Genomic DNA, 19,899 nt, shown 5'->3' on the forward strand with positions numbered 1-19,899 from the left:
GTGTCTTACAGAGGTGTAATTTCTAAAGTGCATTAATGTGTTGCTTTTAATTGGTCCATGCAGATCCTGCTGGTACACACTAAAGTTTTCCTAGTGAACTTTAACATAATGCAGTACTAAGTTAACGGATGCTAGGGAATCTTGAGTGCACAGTGTGCTTTAGTAATCATACTTCCCGTAGAGTACACTGCTATTTGATGTAGACAAACCCTTAGTTAACAATTTAAAATATCCAGTTTCTCTTTAAAGTAAGAGGTTGGCCTTAGGAAGTCCACCAGCCAAACTACTTTACTAGGGAGAGTGTGTGTGCGTGTGTGTGGGGGGGGGGCGCGGGGGCGGAGCGGGGGGGTGTTGGGGCAGGACGAGATTAAAAAAAGGTTAAAGTAAAAGAAAGCTGGTAACCAAGTTTGGGGTTTTTTTTTTGTTTTGTTTTTACGTGCCAGCACAGACCATTGCTATTTGAAATTATCTAACATTTTTAAACTTAATACTTAGCATAAATAGGCACTCATTTTACTTAGTATTCTTTTAAATTTGAACTATTCAATGAAAGTTTTGAGTGTTCCTGGAGATTCATGTTGACAATATTTACAAGTGGAAATATGGAGACACGGTAGCTAACTAGTAACTACACTACTAATATAGAAACCAACATCAAAAGTTTAGAAAGGAAGGTGTTACTTACATGTAGTATTGGCAAATACGATTCTTTTCCTTGAACATTTTGTTTTCCAAAGAAAGAAATTCAATGGCTTTGTTTCTCTCTCCTTCTAAAGCATCTTTTTCTTTCTCCACCATTTTAACTCTGTTTAACTAGAAAAGATAATACAACATCTAAGTCAGTTCACATTTCACATTCTAACAATACTTCAGAGAAAACATAATGAACAGTGAGAAAATTGATCACACTATATAAGGTAGTCAATTAAGATCATATACAGGAAAAACATTTCCAAAATTAACTTCACAACACAATTTAAGATTGGAGGAAGGGACTCACTGTATAGCACAATGGAGCCTGAACCTATTTGAGGATTCTATGCAATAATGTAAGACAACCAGGAACATAGATTCAGCCTAACCCAGGGAATTTTATAAGAAAATCCCCACCAGGATATATAAGGCTTTTTTTTTTTTAAAAAAAATAAAGACATGGAATCAGATTTTTATTTTTTAAACAAGGGCTCCCACTTGTGCTAATATCAATTCAGTCAAACCAAAGGTAGCAGAGGTGGGAATTTTTTTTTTTTTTAAATTCCTAATGTAGACTGCTTAAGTGTGTTATTTTTGCTGTATCTGTTGCTCTTGAAGAACAATGCTTAAGTAACCCCTTTTCAGCGTAGGTACTTATTCAACCACCATTGTTATAGTAGAAAACTACTTCCTAACTATTTAAATAAAACTTTTCCTTCTCAGTTTGCAAGGAGAAATAGTTTGATAACTGTGTGTCCATTTATCCATGATGCATCTGATGAAGTGGGTATTCACCCATGAAAGCTTATGCTCCAATACATCTGTTAGTCTATAAGGTGCCACAGGACTCTGTCGCTTTTTACAGATCCAGACTAACACGGCTACTTGATAAATTTGTGCATGAAGAATTTACTAAGGGAAAGTTAAGTCAAATAACTTAACATTGTCTTTAGTTCTGAAAGTGTTAAATTCCATAGTTATTCTGTTGAGGAAGCAAGTTCTACAGTCTATGTCCAGCTTCTGTGAATGTTTTATTTTCTACACTTGGAAGCTTCCTCATACGGTTATGAGTGCTTCATTGTTCCAGTGGAACACTTCAACCTTTTTCCATACCAGAACTACTGTTGAGTCTCCTACTTTTCTCCTGTTAGCAATATAGGAAATGTAGGACAGTCAAGACTCCTTGATAACGTAAGAGAGGCAAATGAGAGAATCCATGTTATATCCTGTACTTGAAACTGTTACTTACCTGTATTCAGTTTTTTTCCAAGATGTGTTGTATCCATGCACAGGCATGTGTGCCCTGTGCACTTGAGCCAGAGATTCCGATCAGCAGTACTGTCAGCTGTTCCTGCATGTCCTTGTGCCTCCAACCAAGGGCATACAGGGTGGGGCTGCCTCAATCCCCTTGCACTGGAATCCTGATGACATTAAACTCCAAATAGTGGGGGATGAAGGATGGGATGTGGAATTTGGTATGTGTGTACAATATATCTGAGAAACCAGTTAACAGTGCAGGTAAATAACTCTTTATTCTTTCTGCACATATATATTCTCTGTTAGGCGATTTCCAAGCAGTAGCCCAATAGCAGCAGGAACTCAGAAAATATTTAAACAATTTTTCCACAGTTGGTCTCTCTGCTGGACACTTTGGCAATTCATAATGCTGCATGAAAGTGTGAACAGAGAATCAAGTTGCTGCTCTGCAGATGTCCTTAACAGGGACAATACTGAGGAAGGCTGCTCAGGTGGCGTGGGTCCTTGTAGAATGGGCAGTAATTCTCAGGCTGCGAGACTTCAAAGCTCATAACAGGTTCATGTACATAAAAAAATCTTATTAGATAGACTCTGAACTGAACAGTTGTCCCCATTGTCTTGGCTTAAGACATTAAATCTAGTGGAGGATCAAAAAGAGAGAGTCCTGTCAGTGTAGAATGACAGTGCCCTATGCACATCCAAAGCATGCAACATTTCCTCATACTTATGGATGTGCAGTTTAGAAAAGATGATTAGTAGATCTACCACCTGATTTAGATAGAATTCTAACACACTTTTGATATATAGTGTTGTTGTAGCTGTATTGGTCCCAGGATATTAGTGTTTGATAGGAATTTCAGATGAGGTTGTAAAGATGCTTTGTCCTTAAGTTACACATGGTAGACCTGCAACTCCCCCATTCTCCTAGCAAATGTGAACACCAAGAATGCTGTTTTAGCAGACAAATGAAAAAGGGAGCAGGTGGATAAACCTCAAAGGGTGATCTCATACGCAATGACAAGACCACATTAAGGTCCCAAGGCAAAAGTGTAGGTCACTAACTGTAACTAGAGTTTCTTTGAGATGTGTCATTCCTATCTGTATTCCACACATGGCGTATGCATGCACCCAAATCTGAAAATTCTTCAAAGCAGTGTCTGTTGCCCCGCATGTGCACAGCTCTCCTTGCATTCCCAACCTAGAAGTTAAGATTCAGTGTGGGTCAATGCCTCTGGAATTCCTCCTTCTTACTGCAAACACAATAGGATCCAAAGCAGAGGGAATGGAGGGCAGGTAGTGGAATACAGATAGGGACCCCACATCTCAAAGAAAGGACAGTTACAGAAAGTAACCACAACCGCTACTCTGAGTGATGATCCCTACATGTATTCCACAAGCACTGTTCAGACTAGACGTGGGTGCGAGGAAGCTGGTAGCGAAGATGCTTGCAATATTGCTGATTCTACTGCTGCATAATGGGTTGCAAATGTGTGGCTCAAACTCCAGGTGGCTGCTTTGCAGTGAGAATGTCTGATAAGGATGTCATGGAGGCAGTTTGTGTTTGTGTGGAGTGAACTGTGACTTCCCCAGGGAGAGGAATGTTTGTTATCTTGTAGCACTTTAAGATGCATCGCAAGACCGCTTAGAAATCCTCTAGGATGATATGGCTTGCACACGGAGTCTCTCTGCTATAGGGATAAAGTGTCTTGGTGATTTCCTAATGGACTTCTTTTTTTGCAGGTAGAATGCCAGGCCATGGTGGACATCAAGGAAGTTAAGTCTCTTATCTTCAGAAGACGCATGAGGCGGTTTGTCCAAGCGGGCCAGGGAGGAATTGGCAGGAGTACAGGACCGGCATCATCAGCATACCCCAAGGATTCCAGAATGACCATTGAGCAGCCCACTATCCCTGCTGCCATGCCACTACTGCAGATGCCGCACCAGTCTCACGGGCCAGCAGTGATTCAACCCTTCTTGGCTAAGCTCCTGCTCTGACTCAGATCATCCCCCCCCCCCCCCCCGATGACTAGGGTAGAGCTGTGGAAGCGTGACTCTACCAACTGACCCTCACCGATGATCGCTGAGAAGAGAGTGAGGATCAGTGCCTGCTCAACGAGTGGTATCAGAGAGGTGAGACCAGAGCCGTGATAGAGATCAATTCCACACTAGTGGGGATCGACACCTGGGAGATTGTCTATGCTGTTGCAATCTCTGGCAGGAAGCTCGCTGGTACCAAGGGTACAGGGACTGGTGCCTTGACTCTGGTGTCTCACGCCTCGTAGGGGGAGAGCGCGGCATTGGGGATCTAGGCCTTCTGGTCAGTGACTGAGGTTGCGGGACCGGGGTCCCAGGCTGTGCTGATGGGGACCTGTGCCTGAGGTTTCGGGGCCGAGGATGCTCCACTGCCCTATGGGGCAGTCCCATAACTGGCTTACACGACGATGATGAGGCCCCAGCTGAGTCCAGCGTAGCATGTGTGGTGCCGGCCAGCCTACTGGGTCTTAAGCTACCGGGGCCACTTTGGGCAATGAGGTCTTAGGAGGAGCCAGGGTCCCCTGCAGCTCCTGGGAGTCGGATTCCTGGCTGGGCTAGGGGGTCCAACCACAGCAGTACCCCCATGAAGCTCTAGGGTGAGCACATGGCTTGACATAGGTCCTTTGCCGAAGGACCCCTTCCTCTCTGGTGCTGGGGAGTCCTTCTTCTGTAGCTTCTCAGGCACCAGCAAGGGGGGGGAGGGAATGGTGCCTGGCAGGGCCCGGTGCAGGTGGTGCGCTCCACACCGATGCCAAGGGGCTAGGAGTGGAATCTGAACGGGAGGGCTCCGACGCAGGATGAAGCACAGCCTTTATGAGAAGGGCCCTCAAGCAGATATCCTATTCCTTCTGGGTTCTAGGGCAAAAGTTCTTACAAATCCTGCACTTGGCCTTTATATGGGACTCCCCCAAGCACTTCAAACAGCTGTCATGGGGGTCACTAATAGGCATCGGCCTGTTGCATGATGAGCATGGTTTGAAGCCTGGGGAACGGGGCATATCCCGCTGCAAAGTGAAGTCAGAGCCAGGACTCTGTCTATTAAACTAATGGCTAAGTAAGTACCTAGGAACTATAAACAAAGGAGGTAACAACAGCTGTTAAGAACCGCTAATGCTCTTGCAATGCAAGACGAGGCGCTCCAACCCACCGTCACGGGCAGTAAGAGGGAACTGAGAGGGCATAGGGCCAGCAGCACCTAATATACCACCACATGAGTGCGGCACTCAAGAGGGCGCCACAGACAACCGCACAGATACCGCTAAGGCAAAAATCTCTGACAACTGTGCACATGGGCATGCACACACCTAGAGTGGAACTGAAATGGCAAGCACTCAAAGAACTGTGTATGTAATCTATCACTTAAATCGCCTTCTGTACTAGATGATTGGATGATAACTAATTTGATGCCAATTTTAAGAACGTTTCAGAAGCAATACTGACAATTACATATAAGTAAGCCCAACTTCAGTACAGGCAAATTGGTTGAAACTATAGTAAAGAACAGAATTATCAGACACACAGATAAACACAATTTGTTGAGGGAAGAGTCAACATGGCTTTTGTAAAGGGAAATAATGCCTCATTGATCTATTAGAATTCTTTGAGGGGGTCAATAAACACGCAGACAAGAGTGATCCAGTAGCTACAGTGTACTTGGACTTTCAGAAAGCCTTTTGACCAGGTCCCTCACTAAAAGCTCTTAAGCAAAGAAACCAGTCATGGGATACAAGGGAGGTCCTCTCATGGATCAGTAACTGGTTAAAAGATAGGAAACAAAAAGTAGGAATAAATGATCAACTTTCACAACAGAGAAAAAGTAGATAGTGGGTTCCCCAGGCATCTGTACTGGGATCAGAGCTGTTCAATGTATTCATATATGATCTAGAAAAAGGGATAAACAGTAAGGTGGCAGAGTTTGCAGATGATACTAAATTAATCAAGATAGTCCAAAGCTGACCACAAAATTTGACAAAGTATCATGAAACTGGGTGACTGGACAACAAAATGACAGATGAAATTCAATGTTGATAAATGCAAAGTAATGAACAATGGAAAACATAATCCCATTATATAGACACAAAATGATAGGGTTTAAATTAGCTGTTACCACTCAAGAAAGATCTTGCAGTCATCGCAGATAGTTCCCTGAAAACATCTACACAATGTGCAATGCCAGTAAAAACAAAACAAAACAAAAAAACCAAGCTAACAGTGTTAGGAACCCCTTAGGAAAGGAACAGATGCTAAAAAAATAATATGTCATAATGCCACTATATAAATCTATGGTATGCTCACACCTGGAATACTGTGTGCAGTTTTGTTCTCCTCATCTCCAAAGAAAGATACTAGAATTGGAAAACGTACAGAGAAGGGCAACAAAAATGATTAGGGATATGGAGCAGCTTCCATGAGAGATTAAAAGATGGGGATTATTCATCTTGGAAAAGGGACCACTAAGGGGAGATATGATAGAGCTGTATAAAATCATGAATTATGTGGAGAAAGTCTTATTTACCCCTTCATATAACACACAAACCAGAGATCTCGCAATAAAATCAACAGGCAGCATGTTTAAAATAAACAAAAGTACTTCTTCACACAATGCAGTCATCCCCTGGCAGTGAGTTCCACAGGTTATTGTGAAGGCCAAAACTATAAACAACAAAAAAATTAGATAAGTTTAGAGGATAGGTCCATCAGTGGCTATTAGTGAAGATGGTCAGGGGTGCAATCTCATGCTTTGGGTGTCCCTAGGCCTCCGAATGCTAGATGGTGATCATGCCTGGCAGAATGGCAAGAGTAACCTCTCGACTATCTATTGGAGCTCAACTGTCTCTGCAGAGATACCAGTGCGACTATCTCCTCTGATTCACCTGAGTCCAAGAATTGCTCCATCAGTAGTGGTGGTGTAGTTGGTACCAGGGGACGTCTGCCAGATGTTGGAGGTAAGGCTCCTGGGATAGTGATATAGACTTTTCCTGAATAAGGCCATCCCTCAGAAGGGGTGGGCTGGACAAAAATGGAAACCGTAGATAAGGGAGGCATATATCCTCCGGTATTATACAAGTCTCAGTATGCGCTCGTGTCCCAGGGGTTCCCATAGGTAAGTCTCATGGATCGGGTACATCTGTAGTGACTGAACGGTCTCTAGACAGATGAGGAAACACTGATGATGGGTCTGGACCAGTACTCAGACAGAACTGGCGAACGTCAAGTCTTATGCTTCGGTACTGAGGGAACTGTCCGATCTTACTTTTTATGCATCTTGCCCTCCAATGTGGGAGTCTTCATCAGAGCCAGTTGCTTAGGTTCTGCACATCTCACCCAACTGAACAGGCTTGAGGAGGAAGTATGTTTCTCATGGACAGTCCTCAAGGGTGATCTGTCCTTGCATCCATGAGTGTGTCCTCCATGCTCTCATAGGGAGCCCTCGAAGAAGAGTCCTAGCACTTGAGGGCTCTGCTCCAAGGCACATGCTTGGAGGGGCACTGCAGGCCAACGTACAGGGTGGTCTCCCTGGGCTGAACCGGAGAGTGGCTTCATAGCCTTCTTCACTAGCTGCTTACATAGGTGAAGCTCCTTGGCTTCTCAAGTTCTGGGTGGCAATGTGCAATGGATACTGTACTTCACAGAGTTGTGTGTCTCACCCAAACCATACAGGCAGAGTTGATGTTCGTCACTGATAGAGAAGGATCAAGGACAGGAGATGCAATTCTTGAATCCCAGAACTTTGGGCACAGTCTCAGAGCCAGGGAGGGGTTCACCAACCGAGGGAAGAGATAAACACACTATACTACACTAAAAACTTGAACTACAAATCTAAGAATATCACGGTTTACAAATATTTTCTTTATAGGTCATGGAACCAAATGAAGGACAATTCCAACTCAGGCCACGTGGCAGGAGAGAAGCAACTGGAGAGGCGCTGACCTGCACTGCCTCTTATTTGGTTGGGTGCAAAAGGATAGTCATTACACATGTGTGGACCAAGACACTGCTCTGAAGAATTTTTTAGACTTGGGTGCATGGTGCACATGTGCACCCCACATGTAGAACACACACAGGGATCATCACTCAAAGAACAGCGGTTACTGTAACCTGTGGATAGACTAGTCCCTTCAAAACTCCCATGACCATAGGGGGGTAGTGGTGGTGGTGATGGGGAGGACTGGTCTTGAAAGGCCGAGATGGACACCAGATGGATTTTAATGAGCTCATTAGTAGGCCTGACTCTTTCAGTTTAGTAGAGTGTTCTAATATCTTGAATCTATAAAGCAGATCTGGATGCTCTGTCTCCATCAAGAACCTTTTCCACTTAGATAGGTAGCTTTTATGGATTCACAGGGTCTGGGATATGCCCCAGTCTGTAGCCAATCCCTTGGGAGTGACCCCTTGTGTGTCCTGGACCCAAACGATTACACAGAGTTCCACAAGGGTAGGACCTTGCCTCCATGACTCTGAAAAAGCCGGACCTTTGGGCACCAGCAATCCTCGTCTCTCTCCCTGGCTCTCTGCAACGAATCCAGTCAAGCCAGACTCCTGCTGGAGGCTTCTCCATACCCCTTCGGGGCACAATGCTCAGTCAGTATATGCAGCCACCCCAGGTAATCTTTTCAAAACAAGGTAGTGATGTACTAGTCACCTGGCATGCAATTTTGAAATACAGAGAAGCAAAGGTTAAGAAAGAGTTCAGTCTGGCTAAAGCCAGGGCACTCAGATACATACTGCTGTAGGAACTAACTGTGATTCATTTTTGTCTACCAGACATGTGTCTCTGTTAGCAGAGCTCTTAATACAGACACCTGACCTCTCGTTTTACAGCCATGCTTTTTTCACATGTTCAGCTGCCTCTGCAGCTAGGTGTTAATATTAGTCATTGAGGTTATCATTCTCTCTGTCAGGTCTTCCATTCAAATGTGTTGATTCCAGCCCACACAGTCCTAGTAGCTTTATGGCAGGGGTGGCCAAACCACACATGGCTCTTTTACTGTTAAAATGCAGCTCATGGAATCCCACCTCATACCCCTTTCCCCGTTTTCCACCTACCAGACAGGGAGGTGGGAGAGGGGAAGGGGGAAGCTTGGGACCTCTGACTTGCAGCGGAGTAGTGGCTTGTGGCATCTGCTTAGCAGGGAGGGAAGATCTCGAGGTGCGCTCCAGCTCTCGAACTTCTGAAGATTGTCCTACGTGGCTCATAATGTGAGTAAGTTTGAGATATATATAGCAGGGGTGGCCAAATACCTAGACTGATTTCCCATGTCCTATGGAGAAAATGAATTATTTCCCCCAAATGGTAACGATGCCAAGGTCCGAAGTCATATAGACAGCTCAAATATATTACAGAAAATTCCCACATTTGTCACAGTAGCTCTAGAAGAATGTCTTTCTACTAATTAACATCTTCTGAAACAGCTGAAAATAGATTCTATCTATAGCTGTTAGCCTCCCACCATCCACGCTGTGAGGCTGAGACTGCATGGATTGGAGTGCAGCACCTGACTGTAATGCTATGATATATAGAGAGGACTGGTAACATGAATAGAGGTTGGACTGACAGGGTCTGCAGGTCCAAGTACTAATACTATCTCAGCCAAGCTGGGGCCATGAGATAGCATTATGGAGTGTTCTTGTTTCAGCTTTCTGTTTACTTTGGGAATCAGTGGATTGGAGGGTATTCTTACAGGAACTCCAGTTCCCAGGATACTAGGAATGCATCTTTTACACAGCTTGGGCTATGATCAGCCATGGAACAGAAGCAGCTGCATTTCTTCTAGTCTTTGGTTGCAAATCAGTTCATATTGGGAAATCCTCAGCTCTGGAAGACTGCCCACAGTATCTTGTTCTCCAGAGACTGATCATGACTTCCAATGAACTTCCTGCTGAGATGATTTTTTTAAAAATTGTGTACAATATTCTTAAAATAAAAATTAAAGACACTTCGGCCAACAAATCCCCCTAATTTTTTCCTCACAAATGTTAGCTTTACGCTTTCAGTTGCTTGTCTGAAATAAAAAGTTCCAGCAGTTAAGGATTTTATTCTGTATTTGACTTCTAGAGAATGAACGCTCAAGAGGACTCACCTTCTCTCCTCTCTGCTCATTTAACATCTCAACTCTGCGACACAGAACTTGAATAGGATCTTTTAACCGTCCTGATCCTATTAGGTCTTCTAAGTATTCAAGCATACCTTCATCATGTTCATTCTGGCCTTTTGGTTTCATCATTGCAATCTGTTCGACTTCCCCCTAAAAAAAAAAAAAATTAATCTAGATTCTATCATTCTTGGGGGGAGGGGGAGTTTGACTAACATTTCTAAGAGAACGAAGGTATTGGGATGCAGAGAACATGAAGATCTTTACTATTTTAAGGCACTTATGTGAGAAGTCAGATGTTATAAATTACAACATAGTAAGGCAGTAATCAGAATTAGTCAGTCACAATACCCATATATGTAGCGAGGCAGTTATAAATATAATGAAACTCTTCTCCCTCTGAAGATACTATGGCGACGGTGTGAGAAAAAAAATATCTGTTCTCTGTAGCCCACCCTCCAAACTAAACTTCATCACTCTATAAAACTTCAAAGGCACTTCTCCCTCACCTGAGGGGAAAAACAAAAATGACAAACCCATACTATTTAAGACCGTTTTATTTTCATAAAAAAGTATTTAAGGTAGTTTGATCAGGAGTGGAGCCCTATTAAGAGTAGTAGTTTGGAACAAAATGTTTCAGGCGCACTGTTCTGATTGGTCACTTGAACCTTTTGGGTGTCCAGTTGGATATGATTATTGAAAAACAAAAACAAAAAGCCTTGTTAAATACTTAAGTTTCCCTCCTATATTTATTTCTTCCTGCACAGCATGATCTCTGAAAGTATATACCACAGACAATTTTATTGAAAACAGCAGATCTAATTTTTTATAAGGTAGAATGGGAAATGAGCTGTAAAAGAATTACACCGCTACCTCGATATAATGCAACTCGATATAAGACGAATTTGGATATAACGCGGTAAAGCAGTGCTCGGGGGGACGGGACGACTACGCACTCCGGTGGATCAAAGCAAGTTCAATATAACACGGTTTTACCTATAATGCGTTAAGATTTTTTGGCTCCCAAGGACAGCGTTATATCGAGATAGACGTGTATAAAAACTTGATGTTAAGACAAAATGTATTTCAGTTCATGCTGTGGTAAATGGAGCAAACTTTTTATTTTTTAAAAACCAAATTATATACTTCACCATATGCTTGGAACAAAGTGGTGATATATCTTCCAAATTCATTCAAAATATTGCGTATTTAGTCTAAATTCAAAATTGTAAAGTAACAAAAAGATATACATGCACTTCTGATATTTAATACATTTATTATTTGTATTGCCATAGTGCCTAAGAGCCCTACTCATGGACAAGGACCCCGTCGTACTAGGTATTACACAAAACAGACCAAAGAGAGAGGTCTATGCCCAAAACAGTTTATAACCAAAGATAAGAGAGTTTTAGCTATGTGGCTAGATAGGAAAGGCAATATCTTAGAGATTGTTATACAGCAAAAGTCTGCAAAATAGACATAGCTTGGACATGAGGATCTAGAAGGAAGTCAAAGTCAAAAGCGATACCTAGGTTAAAGACTTGATTAACAGACAGGATGGTAGTATTGTCCACAGTGATTGAAAAGGGACATAAGGAACTCAATCTCTGTTTTAGCCATGTTTGAGCTTGAACTGATGGCTAGACATCCACAAGGAAATATCAGAGAGGTAGGCCAAGATTTTAGTTTGGACAGAATGGGAAAAATTTCTTACTGATAATTTCTTTTCTGCTAGCACTGTCTCCCAGGATTCTGGATATCTGGGCTGCTCCCCTCTACAGCTCACGGAGGTGGATAAAAGATTTGGCTCTATGTGCCCTGGCTACCGACAAATAAGTTATTCCAAAGCAGTGAAAAAACTTGAATAATGAATATTCCAGAGGTAATGAACTAACTATGTCCAGCAGACAAAACAGCCAAGAAAGCACTGGATCAAATCCAAGTTGTGCTCTATTTGTGAGGCAGCCTTCTCAGGCTTCGCAGATGCTGAGTTGTGCCCAGCCAGTCGACCTTAACTCTATTAGGTCTTGCAGCTGTGAGTTGAATAGGAATGTGGGACTGCCAACCCACCAAAGCAGATATGATGCCAATGTGGAAAAATAGACAAGAAAGAGCAGAATAAAGGAAGTCTCTAGAAGGAATCAGCCAGCCTGAGAAATCTGCCTCACAAATGGCACTGTTTGGATTTGACCCAGTGCGTTCTTGGCTGCTCTACCATGCCTATATAGGGGCAGAATAGGTGGCAGGGAGACACTATGGTGGAAGTTCAGAGTGGATTAAACCACCAGATTGCTTAAGACCAACCCAGGGAGGAGGAAAGAAGCCTGAAATAGAGAAACTGCTCGCTGCCGCCCCCCCGAAAAGGAAAAATTAATAATGGAAGAAATAAAAAGAGAAGTGTAACTGCCAACTGACCGTTGCCATCGGGGCAGAGAATCTGGTGGCAAGCGAGAGCAAAGGATACATGTCCAGTGCCAGATCTCTGATCCACCTTTGTGAGCTGCAGCATGGGGGAGAGCAGCCACACATCCAGAATTGCATGAGATGCTGTGCTGCATAAACAGGTCAGAAGTAGATGTGAGAGTCATCAGCACAGATATGGTATTTGAATTTGTATTTACAGACGAGGTTATCTAAAGATAAGATGTAGAGGAACAAGAGAAGGGGACCAAGGAGAGAGCTCATTGGAACGGTCAGAAAAGTTGAATAGAGGATGATGAGGATCATCTGAAGGACTGATTAAAGAGGTGGAGAACTAGGAGAGAGGAGTTACAGAAGTGATGGTAGTACAAGGTTTTAAAAAAAAAAAGGAGCAACAGCCAACTGTGTAGAAGGTGTCTAACACATTAAGGAGGATGAAGATGCGTACTCATTTTGAACTTTGGCTAAGAAGAGGTCACAAGCTTTGGCAAAAGCAGTTCCATTTACTTATCTAGTATAGGATGACACCTAGTGGTCTCACTTTTCTCTTACAAGAAAATATGCAAGCCGTGTGCAGTTGAGCAGAAGAGAAAAAACGTGGTAGAGCCACATCTTGTATTTTTACATGTTTTGTAAACATGCACAAAGAACTCCACAGTGAGTCGTATGTAGGAGCACTTTTTATTCTTTTATTTCAAAGCTATAAAAAGGTGAATGCATACAAACTTTGTTAGTTTTCTGACTTCAATTAGACAAACTATTAATACCTATTGACATTAGTACTTATTGAAGTGATACAAAATAAATCAATACTTTTTAATAACTGTCACATTACATACCCCTATTACCAGAGGATATGTATACCAAAATGCAAATATTTTCTATTTAAAGAAAACAGCACCAGCAAAAGTGAAATTCAAGAGCCAATAGAAAAACATATTCAGAGAGAAAGAGGAGAGCAATAAACTTATGCATATGTGGTGTAGCTCTTGTGCCTGAAGAAGGGAAAAACCCTTGATTTAAAAATATTAGGATATACTATTTAAAGGAATGTCTAAAGAATGTAGAAATTCAAGCTGACAGTATCCCTCTGGATACCTGTAAATCTGTAATAAAAGAAATTCTCAATCTCAAAACTGCCCCAAGGAAAATCTTTCAACAGTTTACCTTACAGTATATGCCTCTTACTGAAAAGTGAATGTCTGGGGCAGGGGCAGAAGCACACACAGATGCAATGATACATACATGATTATGTAATGATAGATGCATAAGTGATATCTGTGAAGGACCACCATTGTTGACTATGGCATAACAGCTCCTTTGATATGCTGGATTTATGTTTCTAGGTGTCATCAATCCCAAATAGAGATGCCCAGGGCTTGAAAAATTTCTTCAATGCCCAATAATCCCAAGAACTAAAATCAACTCACAAAAGGATTTTAGTTTTAGGATTGTGTACACCAGGGCTGGGCAAACTAGCTGGCCCATCAGCTCTCGCTAGGGCACCGGGTCAAGGGCCACACCACACAGCTCCTGGATAGGATGACCAGATGTCCCAATTTTATAGGGACAGTCCCGATTTCTGGGTCTTTTTCTTATACAGGCTCTTATTATCCCCACCCTGTCCTGATTTTTCACACTTGTTGGCTCACCCTACTCCTGGAAGACACAGCATGGCCCTGCTCTGAGGGTTGTGGACCGCTCCATGCGTAGGAGCTGGAGAAGGGACATGCCACTGCTTCCAGGAGCCACTTGAGATAAGTGCTGCTTGGATGCACCTCTGAGCATCTCCCCATGCCCCGCCCCACCCCACCCCACCCCTGCTCCCCCTCCCGCTCTCCAAACCCCTCTATCCCAGAATGGAGCACCCTCCTGCACCCCAAATCTCTCATCCTCAGCCCCACTGCAGAGCCAGCACCTCCAGCCGGAACCTGCACCCCTGCCCCAGCCCTGATCCCCCTCCGAACTCCTCAGTCCCAGCCCAGAGCAACCTCCTACACCCCAAACTCCTCATCCCCAGCCCCACTCCAGAGCCCTCACCCCCTCCCGTACTACAACCCCAATTTTGTGAGCATTCATGGCCCGCCATACAATTTCTATTCCCCAATGTGGCCCTTAGGTCAAAAAGTTTGCCCACTCTTGGTGTAAACTATTCTTGTATCGTTTCTTTCCCCTGTTTCTTCAGCTTCAGTAGCCATACTTTCTATCCAATTTCACTTCTGTCTTTTGCATTGTTTCTGTACTGCTTTGTGAAGGTTCCTGTAGGTTTGTTTTGTTTCTTCAGTCACATGTTGTAGTACTAGAGCATTTTGTTTTCTTTTTTGTCTATAAATTTTCCATGTTTCTTCTGAGATCCACTGTTCTTTATTGCTTCCTCTCTTTCTACCAATTATCTTTTCAGCTGCTTCTAGAATAGCTGTTTTGAAAAGATCCCAGTATTTTTCCACTTCATTTTCTTCAAGATCTTTAAGGGCCTCAGACCTATTCTTGACCTCCATCTGGTAGTCTTTTCGTATCCTGCAATCTTGTAGTTTCCATGTATTGAATAATCTGAGTCTGTGTTCTCTCTTTTTAAGTGCTTTAAACTTTGATTTGATGTTTGTTTTCAGCAAATAGTGATCACTCCCTATATCTGCTCCTCTGAATACTCTTGTGTCTAACACTGATGTTTTCCACCTCTGCCTAACACAGATAAAGTCGATCTCATTTTGTATATGTCCATCTGGTGAAATCCATGTCTTTTTGTGTATGTTTTAATGTTGGAAGAAAGAGTTGCAGATGCTAAGATTGTTTTTGGTACAAAATTCAATAAGTCTTGTGCCATTGTCTGTTGTTGTTCCAGTTGTATGCGGGCTGACAACTGTTTCCCAACCTCCTCTTTTATTTCCAACCTGGGCATTGAAATATCCCATAACCAGGACAAGATCGTCCTTTGGTATTTCTTTAATTACACTGTTCAATTCTGTATAGAATCTCTTAGATTAACAGGATATGGATAAAAATTCAGAAGTGTCCCAGTGAAAGGGAAACAAGGACAAATTTTGAAAACACGGGAGGAACAAGAAAACAGATGTGTGCAACACTTCGAAGAAGCAATAAATCAACCAGAACCAATTACAAGACTGGAATATAACAATGATAAGCCTTTAGATCTAGATCTATGAGGTAAAAATCGAAGGAGGGGAAAAAAAACACTGCAGAAGCTGAAAAACAAGAAGGCACCTGGTTTGGATGGCGTTCATCCTGAGATGCTTAAATATGGAGGCAAAGACGTGGAATAAGTCATCTGTTTGCTGTGCAACAAAATATGGATGGAGGCAAAAGTGCCAGAAGAATGGACCCTCGGTATCATAATCAAGTTATCGAAAGGTGGTCTAAACAATTGTTCAAATTGGAGGGGAGTAACACTTCTATCCGTCACAGGAAAATTAATAGCAACGGTCCTCCTGAACAGAATGAAAGGAAGGCTAGATACCATCCTACATGAACAACAATCTGTATTTAGACAAGGGAGATCATGCACAGACACTATTTTCACCCTGAGATGGATTATTGAGAACACAGTTGAATTCCAAAGCAGTCTTGCCATCAATTTCGTGGACTTTCAAAAGTCATAGAATCAGAGTATTAGGGTTGGGAGGAACCTCAGGAGGTCATCTAGTCCAACTCTCTGCTCAAAACAGGACCAATTCCCAACTAAATCATCCCAGCCAGGGCTTTGTCAAGCCTGACCTTAAAAACCTCTAAGGAAGGAGATTCCACCACCACCTCCCTAGGTAATCCCTTCCAGTGCTTCACCACCCTCCTAGTGAAAAAGTTTTTCCTAATATCCAACCTAAACCTCCCCCACTGGAACTTGAGACCATTACTCCTTGTTTTGTCATTTACACATTTACACTGGCATTTGATAGTGTAAATGGAGAAATAATGTGGAAAATTGTGGAAGAATATGGAATTCCAACAAAAATCAATTAACATTATGAAGGCATTCTACACCAACTAAAAATGCTGCATTAAAATGGAAAATAGATTGAGTAAGCCATTCAGCATCAAGACAGGTATAAGGCAGGGATGCGTCCTGTCTTCTTTTTTGTTTATGCTAGTCACTGATTATGGATTAAAACAATGAGACAGTGATACATATGGCCTAAAATGGAACTATTCAAGGTTATTTGATCTAGACTTGCTGACAACATCGCTCTTATCAGTGAAGATGCCAATGGACCTCAAAAATGCACAAGCCAAATAAAAGAAGTAATGGAGAAGATAGGTTTGAGATACAATTCAAAGAAATGTAAAGTCATGCTAATGGGGACTATAGAGACAGAAATCAATACTGAAGAAGAAAAACTGGAGAAAGTGGATAATTTTAATGTATCTTGGAAGTACCAAGTAGCCAAGATGGTAATAGTTCCGGGGAAATAAGAAGAATGAGAAAGGCAAAAACTGCATTTGGAAGACTCAAAAACATCTGGCAAATCAAAAACATCTCCCTCAAGACAAAACTGAATGTATACAAAGCAAGATTTACCAAGAAAGATATGCAAAAGCTAGATGTATTTCATTACAAGTGTCTGAGAAGAACATTGGGAATAACAGAGATAGAAAGACCAATGAGTAAGTCTGTAAAATTACTGGACAAGGCACCTCTCACAAATAATCTAATAAAGTAGTAGTAGCTGGGACATGTGCTGAGTAGACAGCCCATCAGTGGCTGGGGCATGTGCCGAGAATGGAAAAAGAATGCTTACAAAATACCGCCCTGAATGGAAGCCAGAAAACGCAAGAAAGAGAGGAAGACTGTGAATAACATAGAAACGAACAGTTCTGAACATCATCAAGCACCTCAACATGAAATGGGAAGATTTGGAGAGAAGGGCAGTTGACAGGCAAGGATAGTAAGTGTAGGCAGCCCAATGTGCAGCAAAGCCCAGGATGGACTTAGGTCTCCTACACAGAGCTCTCCTGGAGTGGCTGGTGTTTTCCTCTGAGACTATTGCTCCCTCAGCCCAAAACGGGGAGCAGCAGTCTCCAAAGGAAGGCCCTAGGCAACCTGAAGACCAATGGTGGTGAAGACAGCCTTCAATGTACTGCCATGCCAGCAGCAGGCTCCTCTTGCTTGGGGAGGAAGCTCCTTGCCAACATCACCACAACCAAGACAGTGCTCTACCGCTTTACTTTCCAGTCATGAGCACAGGGTTGTCTTTGCAGATGTAAGGACTAGAAAAAAAGTTTTTAAAAGCAAGAGCTTATATTCTGTAGATTTTCCTGAGCTGGGTAAATGGATATTTCAAAGTCTACTGGTATCCATGCTTTTAAAAATCCTTCCTATAAACAGATCTGCTGATGCTGATTAAGGATCAAACTCACCAGAGAGCAGAAGCAAATCAGAATAGATTAGAATACAACACAACCTCCTTATTAGCATATTTGAAGCCAAAAACTCTCAAGCAAGACCATAGCAAAGGAATTACAGTGTGAAAGTTCTTACTTTAGGGAAGAGGGTCTCTCAGCCCTTCTCTGATTGAACAGATGCACTCTAAGCCTGATTAGGGGGCAGGGTAGTACCTGGGATCAGGAAATTTATATATAATGAAGCTTCAGAGGCAGGAAAGGAGAGGCAGGACTAAAAGCAGGGAGAGGTCTGGGTGTTTGAAATTCTGGAACCAGAAGATCTATGGGTGTGTTCCTTTTGCCACCGTCCTGTAGAAGGGGCAGAAAACTGGGAAAGAATCCAGGAGAGATATGGTACTTTCAGTAAGCTCAAGGTGATCAGACATCGTGTTAGTCCTTTGTTTGGGCCATTTGAACTCTAGTAAATGACTTTTCAGGTAAGCCTCAGAGTGTTCCATTCTGAAGGAAAACAGACTAATGAGTCCGGAGTCACAGAAAGCAGTGGAGCCAGAACCCTTTGAATTATGGTATGCTTTATTTATTTCGCGATTAGAGATCTCCACGTTAGTAAGTTACCCTGTGACATGGGTGTTCTTTGCCAAAGTGTTTGAGTGAATTTTTGAGGCACTCAGAGAAGGGAAAGCTGAGGGTGGGAAATTTGCAGGGGTGACACCACAAGGGGCACTCTGAGAGGGTGACTATGACATTACTATTACTGAATAAATAGGAATGAGTGTTTTATCTTCAGCCAAAATTTTGGAGAATAGTTTACAAGTTGTAAAACATATTAGCAGAATATTAGAGTCTATTCCAAGCCCTGCTTTACCAGGGTGACATATCTCAATGTCAAACCTGATCTGGGTAACTTCAGACACAGCTGGCCCATGACAGTTGACTTGGGCTAAGGGACTGTTTGATTGCGGTGTAGACATCGGAGCTCAGCCTTGACCTTGGGCTCTTGGACTTTATAGTCTGAGCCTTGAGCCCCTCCCACCTCATGCGGTCCTAGAGCCTAGCACCAGCCCAAACCCAAACATCTACATCACAATCAAACAGCTCCTTAGCTTGGGTGAGCTGGCACAGACCAGCTGCAGGTGTCTAACTGCAGTATAGCTATACTCTCAGTATTAGGCAATCAAGTCCAGTCTTCATGTTTGAATACTATGGAGTTTAGAGGTGTGTTTGACAGGATCAGAAAGACAAGCTCTAATTTAGGAATAAGAAAGCTAGAAGAATCACATTAAAACCCGTAGATATATTCTTTAGCAATGCATCTGTAGCTAGCAGTTTTAGAGTCAGGAAACAGAGAAAGTTTTTAAAAAATTAATATTCTTTCATTGCAGGTATTAGGTGTGATATCGCTACCAAATGTCCAACTAAATTAATCCCTAACTGTACACTCTGCATTCCTTAAGCACACTCACCTTAAGATGAGATCATAAATTGTGTATGGGATCCTACCATATTCTGACATTCTAAAGTATTCTAGAATAAGGAATACATGTTAATTTCACTATTTTCAAATCTCTCGTGATGCCTCAAATGTACTTCCAAAACTAGACAAAAAGGAGTTATACAAACCTCTGCCTTATTTCATCTGAGCCTCACACAAGGCTTAGGAATAATGGCTTAAAGTCTCTTAGAAAGCTAACACCTGTTGCTTTCTGCTTAAATTTGAAATTACTCCATATATTTGTAAGATTTCCATTTGAAATGCGGGTCTTCATTTGAAATGAGTGTCTTATTTCAATCTGAAGTGATGTATTCTCATGATTTATTTCTATTGATTAAAAAAAATCCGAATTGCAGATAATACAGAACTCCCAAAAAGCAGCCTTTGATGCACTGTTGAGGAGTTGACAACTCAACTGCAGGGACACAAATTGAACTATTCAAGGTAGCTCACCTTTTTAAGAGCCCAGAGTGCAGTGGCAAGTTAACTGCTTGACCCTAAACTTTCATACAGAAGTCATTATCGTTCTATTGCTCCTTCATGTGAAGTTGAGGG

The 19,899-nt window shown here is 42.3% G+C and overlaps 1 protein-coding gene and 1 long non-coding RNA gene across 7 annotated transcripts in view; one reads left to right on the top strand and one right to left on the bottom strand.

The window, feature by feature from the left end:
- Nucleotides 1-19,899, bottom strand: part of SMC4 (structural maintenance of chromosomes 4) — a 129,128-nt gene that overhangs the window by 85,933 nt on the left and 23,296 nt on the right. For all 6 annotated transcript variants that reach the window (XM_030574664.1, XM_030574667.1, XM_030574662.1 and 3 more), the window contains 2 exons: nucleotides 10,065-10,229; nucleotides 686-813 (listed from right to left, as the gene is read on the bottom strand). In XM_030574664.1, the coding sequence (XP_030430524.1) occupies nucleotides 686-813; nucleotides 10,065-10,229 (293 nt within the window). The remainder of the gene's footprint in view (nucleotides 1-685; nucleotides 814-10,064; nucleotides 10,230-19,899) is intronic.
- LOC115657206 lies at nucleotides 3,694-10,047 on the top strand. Its single transcript, XR_004001911.1, has 3 exons — nucleotides 3,694-4,080; nucleotides 6,739-6,929; nucleotides 7,841-10,047. It is a non-coding gene; the product is annotated as an uncharacterized LOC115657206 (long non-coding RNA).

This window comes from Gopherus evgoodei, chromosome 9, assembly GCF_007399415.2.
Source record: "Gopherus evgoodei ecotype Sinaloan lineage chromosome 9, rGopEvg1_v1.p, whole genome shotgun sequence".
NCBI classification, from domain to species: Eukaryota; Metazoa; Chordata; order Testudines; family Testudinidae; genus Gopherus; species Gopherus evgoodei.